At 44.5% G+C, this 11,370-nt stretch overlaps 1 protein-coding gene across 1 annotated transcript; it reads left to right on the top strand.

Moving 5' to 3' along the window:
• The first annotated feature begins 606 nt into the window (after positions 1-606).
• LOC128944549 (kazal-type serine protease inhibitor domain-containing protein 1-like) lies at positions 607-10,599 on the top strand. The gene is made up of 4 exons (XM_054287852.1): positions 607-1,541; positions 7,352-7,512; positions 8,200-8,344; positions 9,660-10,599. The coding sequence occupies exons 1-4, from the start codon at positions 1,085-1,087 to the stop codon at positions 9,803-9,805; spliced, it is 909 nt and encodes a 302-aa protein (XP_054143827.1). The 5' UTR covers positions 607-1,084; the 3' UTR covers positions 9,806-10,599.
• Positions 10,600-11,370: the final 771 nt, after the last annotated feature.

Below are 11,370 nucleotides of genomic sequence, written 5' to 3'. Positions count from 1 at the left end.
CATCTAAATCCTGAGATGGAAAAAGAACAGTACAACACCTGGTGAGAAATGACCCTGCAAAGCCATCTCCCTGAACTGGCAGCCATATACACACAGGAAGAGCATGGAAAGAAATCCAAGCTACCTCTTTCATCTTCCTTCATAACCTGCAGTGTAAGCACATCTTAAGAAACTAAGGCAAAGAAGTGCTTTGAAAAGATGAGCACAGCATCTAATACTTCAGCAGAATCTCCTTCTGAAGCTGCAGCAGTTTGCTCAGTTTGCCTGTGGTCATTGTTCTTAGAGCCAAACATGGACCACGTTGTTTTGTGTTGCAAAGCACAGACACCCATAAACACCGAGCAGAAAATATATGGAGAGACAAACAATGGGTCCTTTAATGATTACAGGCATCTTTCGTCTTAAACGTGAGAGCTCAAAGTCAATTGCAGCTGACTTGGATTGCCTCTTGCTTGTATAGAGCCTGTAAATAAAGTGTTAATTCAGAGCCCTTAGCTGTGATCAGGAATGCATCACATTTGGTGTTGCACCAAGCTCTAGTCTCTGGAGTACTGGCCAAGCCCCAGGGCACTGGGGTTTTGGGTGCTACTTTGTACACATATTTATCTTTTTGTGGACATCTGTTTTGCCTGATGTAGGGGAGGGCCACTCATAGCAGTGACTTTTTTGATTTCACACTCCTTGTCCCTGCTCCCCTTTCCACAATAGCTGCAATGTAATGTTTCACTAGAGCTAGGCTTTGCAAATTTGGCTCAATGAGACATGGAGCAAACAGCTTTTCAGAGAGCTTCAGCTCAGCTGTCAGAAGGGGCAGTTTGGTCTTTGTGCAAGCAGTACTTGCATTCCAAACTGCATTAGGGAAAAGCTGCTGGGTTTTTATGCCTTTTTATTATCAGTTCCAGATTAGGAATCTGATACTAATTTTTTCTTAAAGCCAGTGTTCAGAGTACAGCTTATATTCTAAAACAAAACCAGGATTGTGATGTTTTTCTCTCACTAGCTTGCTCTTTTTTGGTTTGCTTTTTTTTTCCCTCTCCCTGGCTTTACTCCAAGGACCTTTTCTGCTTTTTGCTACACTCTCGAGATGAAGCACCGGATGGTTACAGCAGTGCTGGTGGCACTGGTACAGGTTTCACAGAGTTTCCCTGCCTTGTACCACCGAGGCTGGTGGAGGCTGCTGAGGGAAGGAGACAGTTGTGGAAAATGTGATTTGGCACTCTGCTCTGAGCCCAAGGACTGTCCAGCCGGGGCTGTGCCGGATCGCTGCGGCTGCTGCCTGGAATGTGGGAACGTGGAAGGTCAGATGTGCGACTTGGACCACGGCAATCATTTCTATGGGCAGTGTGGGGATCACCTCGAGTGCAGGCTGGATGCTGATGAAGCAAGGTTTGGGGAAGTCCCTGAACCCCAGTGCGTTTGCAAATCTCAAGAAAGCATCTGTGGATCTGATGGGAAAACCTATGAAAACATCTGTCAGTTCAACAAGGCTTATGCTGCGAAAAGAAACATCAGCATGAAACATAAAGGGCCATGTGAATCAGGTAATGCGTACAGCGGCACTTCCAAACTGAAAAAAAGAGCTGGTTCTTGTCTTCAGACGTGTTATTAGCTACTCTAGCCTAACTTCATTAAACTAATACTGTGGTTTTGTTACAATTATCATTATTCTGTGATAGTGCTACTTTGTGTTAAAAATGTGTTTCAGCATCTGGTACTAAATCTTGTTTTTTATAAGCCTCTAAATTACACTAGTGGATTAAATCTCGTGGTAGCTAAAAAGGCATCAATCTACAACGTGGGTCTGTTCTGAATAATCAGAGTACGATTACTATAATCAGAGTATGATTTTTTTTTTCTACAGAAGTTGCATGTGAAGTTGAGAATCAGTAAACAGATAGGATAGTCTGGGAGGAATTGGCAAATGATTATTATTGTAACAGGACTTAAAGTGGTGAAAGTAAAGCAGATCTCATTATATATATATATATATATATATATATATATATATATATATATATATATCTCCTGTGTATACATATACACACACAGGTACATGGGTGCATGTGCGTATCCACCTGTGAGGATACATGGTAAGCAGTGAAGCAGGGGCAATAGAAGAAGATAGGGTTTAATTAACAGCTCTGTTCTTTTTACCAAAAAGCTCCAAATAGTCCAATTCAGAATCATCGTAAAATCTAGCTAACCCATGAAAGAGAAATCCAAATAGCAGAACAGAATCAAGCTGAAACAATTTCCCTAAAGGACTCTTAAAGTGCACTGTTGTCTCTGTCCCTTGTTTGTGGAGGGATTCTTAGGTGGGCATACAGGGGACTCCTGCTCCCTGCTCATATGCTGTTCCCTTTCTTTGCATTACTACAAGTCATGACTCCTGGGCATCTATCACTCAAGACCTGACTATAAAATGAAAATGTGAAGAGGGTTTTTTTTTTTTTTTCTAAATGAGAAACTACTGTGGGGTTTTAAGATAATAAAATATTTTCTCAAATGAAGTAGAAGAGATCTGTGGGTCACAAATGGGTCACAGCTCCAGGAATCTGAAATTGCAGCTCTGGCAAAGGACTGGGAGTAACTCGGGTGTATTTCACCCGCTCTTCTCTAGCAGTCTTAGACTGTATGCTGTGGTTTTATATTGAATGAACAAGGGATATTGACTACTTAGAAAAAGTGATGAACAATTAATATCAGGCTTCTTTCCTTTTTCTCTAGCTGAGAGAGATGGGTCCATTAGAAAATCCTTTATTTGCTATCAGGGTATTAAGGTGGGAAATGAGGCTTGTCAGGAAAGGGACATGCATGCCAGCCTGCAGTACAACTGCAAGTCTGTTAGGTTGGGATGGAGTCTCTGTTTGGGACTCGGTAGCAGCAGTTCTTGTGGCACAACCCCTCCGGCAAGATTCCGGCCAGCAGCGTGCCTCCCTTAGCGAGTGCCGTAACTTTGCAGCAGCGGCAGCTGCTCAGCGCGCAGGCTTAAAGCAGTGGTCCCTCTAATTAATTTAACAGAACTGGCCCGGTTCAAGAGACTTTTTAATTTGGAAGTGCTACCACTTTTAGTGCTGGTGTCATCGAGCAGCCCCCCGTCGCCCCCGTGGCGCATCGCGCTGCTACTCCTCCAGCAGGAGAGGGATCTTGGCTGCTCTGCTCTGCATGCAGGCATCACCCCCAGCGCTTTCCCTCTGCTCCCCGGGCTCCCCGGAAAATCTGGAGCCTCTCTCCAGAATGCAGAGAATTATCCTCACCGCTCAGCTTTTGGAATTGCACAGAAGCCTGCGCAAAGTTCACAGCCGCGTCACTGCTGCGCGGTTTAGTTAAAGAGGCTGTGGCGGAGGAAAGCGCCCGGCTGGAGCGTGCCCGCGCTGGGCAGGGCGCTGGGCTGGCAGCGCCCGGGGTCACAAATGCCCAGGGTCACAAATGCCCAGGGTCACAAATGCCCTTCTCCTGTCCCCGAGCTGCCGCCCCTCACGCTGGCTCGGGAGCTTCAGAGCCGGCCGGAGCCCGGGGCTCGGCGGGGCTCGGCGGGGCTCGGAGGGGCTCGGCGGGACTCGGAGTGGGCTCAGAGAGGCTGCCGCGGGCTCGGAGGGGCTCAGAGGGGCTGCCGCGGGCTCGGAGGCGCTCGGAGGGGTTCGGAGGGAGCTCGGAGGGGTTCGGAGGGGCTCGGAATGGCTCGGAGGGGTTCGGAGGGAGCTCGGAGGGGTTCGGAGGGAGCTCGGAGGGGTTCGGAGGGGCCCGGCCCGGCCCGGCCCGGCCCGGCCCGGCCCGGCCCCGAGGGCACCGCGCTCCGGCCCCGCCGCTGCGGGGACAGCTGGTGACAAGGGGCAGCCGGAGCCTGGCTCGGAGAGCGGCAAACCCCGCAGCACGGGCTGTCCTGAGGGCGATTTGCATGCGGAACAAACACTGAGCGCTGTGGGGCTTTGGTACCAAGCTATAAATATAACCTTCACTCAGCTCAAAGTACTTTGTTTTGTTTTTCTCCCCTTCAAAGCATCTGCTGTTTCCTCTTGATGCCAAATGGACTAATTGTATACAGCAACCAATGAATAAATAAATAACAATAAACTCCTTTCATCAGAGGAGTACAGCCTTTCATCTTTCTTCTCTTGCCAGAAAAAGGAGAAGAAAAAGGCCTAGCTCGCTAAAGAAACATGGAAAAAATCTTTCTTTTCCTGAAAACTAGTTTTGATCAGTTTATCCAATAATTTACCAAGGTTTCTAAGTACATTGATTATATACACAGATTATATACAGATTCTCCACACTTAAACCATCCCCATTCACATTGAAACATTTCTCATGCTAACAGAACAACATAGCAGTGATTCTCTTTATATTTAGCTGTGTCACATGATTTATTTTCAATGTAAATTTTGGAGTAAAAACGAATAAACAAGACACAAAAATTTCTGCCATTTCCATCTAATCAGACATAGATTAGCAAAAATTAATAATGTACAATATGATAAAAAATATTCTATTAAATATGTGATTAATTGGTCTGGAGTGATGTCAGGTTGATTGTGAAAGGTAAAACAGTATTTTGACCTTTCCTGTCTTCTGGTTTACATCTTCTATAACACAGAGGGATAATTCATGAATGACTGGGACTGTAAAAGGAAAGAAGCAGCTCCTGCCCATTCAGCTCTGGACACCAGGACACCAGAACACTTACCTTAGCTATCAAAAAAAATTATCTACTCCAGGAATCAAAACGACACGTTATCATAACAGTACAGCTCTGTTTCTAATCAGTCATGCAAACAAAATACACACAGATATCAAGGGAGAATTTGCCAGGACACAAAACCTGAAACACTCAAAAAAATTTATAAACTTCTGTTTAAATTGTAGAATGTTACTTTAATTTTCTTCCACAAAACACAGCGAAATGATATTGCGAGGTTGTAGTATTTTATTTCTGAAGTTTGGGTGGGCAGTGAAAGCACTGAAAGCATTCAGTTTGGTCAGATCAGAACTGAGCTTGGTCTCAGAGGATGCCAGCCCTGGGCTCAGCTGCAGGACTGGGACCCAGCTTGGACATTTCCCCGCTGTCTGCTGTGTTCTCCTCACAGTTCATGGAAAGAGGAGCATTCCTAGTGTGGAATTGTCCTAGTGCACGGCAGGCAGGGCTGGACAGCTGCAATGAGGATTTCTAACTCAGGCCTTTGTGTGCTCCAGACTCCAGGTGTGCTCCCGTGGGTGGCTGAGCCACGGCTGGGGACGGTGACGGGGACAGGACCCAGCCCTTGGCCACACCTCAGTGCTGGCAGGGATCCACAGCACACCTGAGTTGGCGGCACAACAAAAATACTCACGAGGCAGCATCAAGTTTGAAAAGCTTTTTGCACTGTCTCTGTGTGGGAACAATTTAAAAAACTCCCGTGAGTCAGTGTAGAGTTTTGGTTTCTTTTGTACATTTTAGGCTTAACTACAGTGGATCTATCTTTAAAATGAATGGGGTTTCAATTAATTTTAAGATTTAAAAATATATTTTAATATCAGAGCCTCTGTGATCAGTTCATAGGAAAACAAAAAGAAAAAAAAACCAAGCAAAAGCACTCTCATCCAAGATATTCAGTTAATACTGATTTGAATAAAGATTTTTGAAACAATAGATTGTGAATATGCAGTTCTCATGAAAGAACAAGCATTTAAGGATTTAAGTTTCCTAGTTTGAAAAACCTTACTTTTAAAGAGTAGCAAGGTTGTTTAATGAGGCATTTATAAATGAGAAAATTGATAGTTTTCTGTATATTTTTTTTGCCCTTAATTTTAATCAGGAAGCATTTAATATTTTTCTGCACAGGCACTAATCCTTAAAAACTGATAAATGTGTTAGAAATTGTTGAAATTGTTGTTATAAATTGTCGAAAACATGGAACAGGCTGTTAAAGTTTCAAATGCTGAAGAATAAATGCTGCACCTAGGTATTGATTCAAACACTGCAAGTAAAAATATATTAATTATTTACTTGAAGTTTCTATTTCCAAGCATCTGTGATGTGTGGAAAAAAATATCCGGCACAAGTCAAATCACCCAGAAAATGCATTCTTTTTTGAGCACTGGTCTGGAAATAGAAAATAGGTTTTAGAAGGCAAAATATTTCTTGTTGTGGACAAATAGGTCAGGGGGGAAAAGCAGAGATCTCCAGCTCAGGAACTCTGTGCTAACAGCGCATCCACAGTTTGGTCTGTGCCCTGCTGGGACGGGAGAGGAGCAGCCACTCCAGCTGCGCAGGGACGGACGGACAGAGGGATGGATGGATGCATGGACGGATGGATGATGGATGGATGGATGGATGCATGGATGGATGCATGGATGATGGATGGATGGATGGATGGATGGACGGATGGATGATGGATGGATGGATGGATGGATGCATGGATGGATGGATGATGGATGGATGATGGATGCATGGATGGATGGATGGATGGATGATGGATGGATGATGGATGCATGGATGGATGGATGGATGGATGATGGATGGATGATGGATGCATGGATGCATGGATGCGCCGCCATCGGGGTGGCAGCACCGAGGAAGGTCCCGGTGCCTCCGAGCCCGGGCTGGCTCCCTCTCGTGGCTGCCGGCAGCTCTGGCTTCGGGAAAAGGGAAAAAGGAGAATTCCGAGGCAATCAATAAACGCTGGAGGGGGTGACAGTGCGAGAACATGAGGAAGCAAGTGGAAATGTAACAAGTATAATAAGCATAGCATGAAATCTTACAGAAATAATTGAATTTCAATCCTTTTCATTCCTAACACCAATATTGGATGACATCAATAGCAATTGAGGATAAATGTAATATTCATTAACGCTGTTGTAACTTGTGACTTCCATGGATAACAGTGCTTGACAATGTTTAGCAGCTTCAAGGCAATGATATACGCAGAAAACGCCAGCAATAGCAGTGTTTTGCCTTTCAGCTAACCAAAATGTGACACATTCAGAGCTGTCACACAATCAAATCACTCTGTGCCTCATGTGCTGCGAATTTCCTGTGGTTCCCTCTGAGGCCCAGGTCAGGCACTGGTGGCTCTGCTGAGGGGGCTGAGCCTGGGCCACACTGACAGCTCATGGGGCCAAATAAACCCGCAATGTCACCTCGGGTTCCACTGTCATCTGCAAGGGGGAAAACAGACCTGAATAAGCATTTTTAGACACAAGGTTTTCTGAGCTTTAAAAGGTGCTTGGAATCATGTGGCTCTTTGCAGTGTGTGAGACCCAAAAGGTAAAGACAATCTGATGGCAGCCTGTGAAGCACAGATTAGTATTAACAAAAATTTTCTTTGTGTTCTTTGTGTACTGTCTCCTAAAGCACCTTGTTGGCTCTTTGCAGCTCCTGTTATTTCTATGCCGCCTCAGGATGCCCAGAATTACACTGGCAATGATGTAATTTTTGGCTGTGAGGTGTCAGCATATCCTATGCCACAGCTTGAATGGAAAAAAAAGGGGAATAAAATGTTTCTGCCAGGAGATGATACCCACGTCTCTGTTCAGGTAAAACTTGAATTTACCTTTGCATACAGTTTGGGAGCAGGAACAGGGCGGTTAATCTGTGAATTCCTCCTACAAAACACAACACTTGCAATAAATAGATTCCCAGTAGGGGCCCTGTGACTGTGCAAAGAATGAGGATTTCTGCCAGTGCTTTGGCAATCCCAGCAGAAGGAACAGCCAGGGTACCACTTATGCCTCTTTAGGAGGCTTTACTCCAAGCCAGCTGAAACTGTCCTGAAGTGTGAAGGTGCCCATGGGATGTCATGACAGCCCTTAAAACCTGGCTGCTGAGTGTCAGTTTGGTCAGGCCCCCCTGGCCCTAACAATTCCCATCTCACCCTGAGCTGGGGCAGAGCTGGGATGCTCTGGGGAAGCAGCAAGTGGTGCTGGGACAAGGGAAGGGGCAGCACTGGGAAGAGTGGCCTGGAGGGGAGCAGGAATGAGAGCACTGTGCAGGGCAGTGAAGGTGCAAGAGCAGAGACAGGAAAGCATGAACTCACAGGTGCACAGCAGAAAGAAGGTAAAACACAGTTCAGCAAGAATAAGCAGAATCAAAGCATGATGGCATTAAAAAAAAAAAAAAAAAGCAAAAGTTGTTATGATGTTTAATCCATCCACAATTATTTTGAGAAGCATCATGGTGTGTCCTAGCTACTTAATTTCAACCATTTCTTTTTTTTCTCAAAGGCAAGAGGTGGGCCTCAGAAGTATGGTGTGACAGGCTGGCTGCAGATTCAAGGCCTCAAAAAATCAGATGAAGGCATTTATATCTGCCACACCAAAAATAAGCATGGTGCAACATATGCCTCTGCAAGATTGAAAGTCATTGATGGTAATCTTTTTTTTAAATTTGGATGTAAAATTATAAAAATGCATACAAGCAGGATGCAAAGGATGGGGTTGTTGGAATGAAAATGAAGCATGGCAGAAATTACCTAAAACTGACCATGTTTTCACTCTTCTGTGTGCTTTTATTTTACTTTATCCCCTAATGGTTTATATAGTAATATTTTGCTGCAAATTATCCTGGCTTCCAGAAAACAGAAAGCTGTAGATTGGAGCCATACAGCTGAGACACATTATTCCACTGTCCTTCTCCCAGAAAAGTCCTTTGATGTTAGCAGGACCCAGAACAACAGCTGGGGTAACTGAGGGAGTTTTTGAATCATGGCAGGTTTGCTTAGCTGTTTATTTTTCATAAAATTAGGAAGGAAACAGTTGTTGTTCCTTAATGAGAGTGGTTCAAAAGATGTAAAAAATAGCTTTGCTATTGATTTGCTTTGGGCCCAGCCCTCCTCCATAGAGAAATGTTTTTCCTGGCAAATTCAGGATAAAGATGTATTGTCATATTTACCTCCTGGACTAGGGGAGTTTGTCACTCATCTAGTTTCTATAAGTGGCTTTCAAAGCTTTATTTTCTCTGGGAATATTTGCAGAAGCACAGGAGCTGCAGAAGACTGATACCATAGTTTACTAGTATTAGAAATTAAATGCATTTTCAACATATCCTCAGCAGAGCGAAGACATGGACCTGTTAGAGTGGGCCCAGAGGAGGCCATGGAGATGCTCCAAGTGCTGGAGCACCTCTGCTCTCGAGACAAGCCTCTGGTGTCAAGCCTGGGGAAGAGAAGGCTCTGGGGAGCTCCCAGTGCCCTTCCAATCCCTAAAGGGGGAGTACCAGAAGGAGGGAGAGGGACTTTTTATACAGGCAGATAGTGGCTGGACAAGGGAGAATAGTTTTAAACTAAAATAGGAGAGATTTAGATTAGATGTTAGGAAGAAATTCTTTACTCAGAGCATGGTGAAGTGCTGACACAGGTTTTTCAAAGGAGCTGTGGCTGCCCCATCCCTGAAGTGTCCAAGGTTGGACGGGACTTGGAGCAACCTGGGACAGAGGAAGTGTCCCTGCCCATGGCAGGGAGTGGAACAAGATGAGGTCTAAGATCCATTTCAAACCAATCTATTCTGGGATTCCATGATTCTATATAGAAATTTGCTCATGACCTTCAGTGGTATGAGGTATTGGCTAAAACCCCAGTCCTTTTCATAGATAACAAGGATTCCGAAAATCTGGGTTTGCTGTACAAATCCTTCCTCTGTGTTTCTATCTTCAGCTGATTTAATCTGGATTCAATTACATCTTGCAGGCCCATCTCCTGCATTTGCATTCACTGCTGGCAGTAGAAGTGCAAGCTACAGCATTGAGTACGAGGAGTATTATGACACCTCTGATGAGGAAGATGATGAAGAATATGAATCTGGGAACTACGATAATGAAAACAATTCTGAATAATAATTTTTATACATCTCTTGTCCAAATCCTTTCACACTCTTATATTTACCAGTAGTGTCCGTTCTGTAAATGGCTCCTCTGATAACACACATACTTACTTGTGTATCCACCTTCCTGAAATGCAGCTCTGGATGAAGTGTATCGTGCTACTCACCAGAAGTAAGAACAGTTGTAACACCATATATTTAGACTATTAAATAAAATGCTTCAGCATGCACCTTCCTACGAAATATGCCAAAGGGATGAAATTTTATATTAATTTTTAAATTATCTTTTAATTTCTTTCAGACATTCTAATTTGTTCAGCAAAAATGCCAATAGTTTAACAAAATTTTTATTTTCTATCAATTTTCTTTTTTTCTGTAAAGTACTAAGAAATATCAAGGGATTGTTCACATGGCAACAAGCCTAAGTAAGGAGGTTGCAAAACAGTCTTTAATTTCCTTAGTTCATGTTTTCTCATAAGTTTGAGCAGGATTTTCCTTCTCATATGAAATTTTCTGTGTCTCATCAAAGGTGAATTATGTGTCTTTTGGGGGATGTTTTTGTTTACTGTTAATAGATACGTGAAGCAATCATGGTCTAAAGGCAGTAGGTGCTGACTTACAGTCAATACTCAAACCCAGCCAGAAAAGATTCCTTGTGCATTCAAACTTCTGAGCACACTTTTGGACTCCTTTTTGTGGCAGCTCCTGCATTGCTGCCCTCAGCAATGTCTCCCTCCCAGCACCCTTGGGGCAGTTCAGGGTTTGGGATCACGATCTTCCCCCAAACAGGATGCTGGTCGGTGGGAATTCCTGCAGTTAAAAGGCAGCAGCTGCTCTGTGGCTCCATGCAGGCCCTCCAAACACAGAGGGATTGCACCCTGGAGCCAGGATCTGTGCTTTGTCTGGGGCTGTGAACAAGTCACCCCCATCCCTGAGCCATCAGCACTGCCAGGCTGCTGAAGGAGCAGCAAACCAGAACACGTGAGCATTGTTCCAACTGACCCATGAGCCAGACAGCAAAGGAGTTGGAGTCAAAAGCACAGCACTTCCAAGGGCTGAGTGAGCACCCTGAGAAATTTCTCTGATTGCTTGTGTTAACTAATTCATGAAGGCTGGCTCTGAGTTAATGGGTAACGCAAAACACCAACCCCGCTCTCACACCTCCGGTTCCCACTGGCTGAGGGCAGATGAACAGCAGTAAATGACTGAGCACATCCAGGACTGAGGCAGCAGAAGCTCTGGCATGAGCAGGGGAAGCCCTGGCATGAGCAGCCCGTGCCGTGCCCTGCACACACAGAGCTGCCCCCTCTGCACTCACCGGCACAGGGAGCCTTTAAGGGCACTGGGCACGCACCCTGTGCAGAATTTTTAATGCATACACAATGCCTCGCAAATTCTTCCTTTAATGTGCTATTTCTGCCTTTTTTTGCTATCAGAAAGATTTTTCTTTTCAATTTGAAATTCTTTAAGAAATTGGCTATAGACAGTGTTTGCCCTGAGGTATTATTGACCTCCGTCCAACAAACAAGCAAAGAATAATTTATCTCATTTCAGGCTTCATGGGGTATTGTCAGCTTA

The sequence above is a fragment of the Melozone crissalis genome, unplaced genomic scaffold, assembly GCF_028551555.1.
Source record: "Melozone crissalis strain CALT ecotype California unplaced genomic scaffold, PUWL_Pcris_2 ptg000061l_1, whole genome shotgun sequence".
NCBI lineage: Eukaryota > Metazoa > Chordata > Aves > Passeriformes > Passerellidae > Melozone > Melozone crissalis.
The sequence above is the reverse complement of the archived record's forward strand: the minus strand, read 5'-3'. Positions and strand labels throughout refer to the sequence as shown.

Excerpts from the sequence above, each read along its gene's own strand:
- LOC128944549 (XM_054287852.1), top strand. The coding sequence starts at position 1,085 with ATGAAGCACCGGATGGTTACAGCAGTGCTGGTGGCACTGGTACAGGTT. Across the intron at positions 1,542-7,351 it reads TAAAGGGCCATGTGAATCAG|CTCCTGTTATTTCTATGCCG; the intron begins GTAATGCGTACA and ends GGCTCTTTGCAG. Across the intron at positions 8,345-9,659 it reads AAGATTGAAAGTCATTGATG|GCCCATCTCCTGCATTTGCA; the intron begins GTAATCTTTTTT and ends TACATCTTGCAG.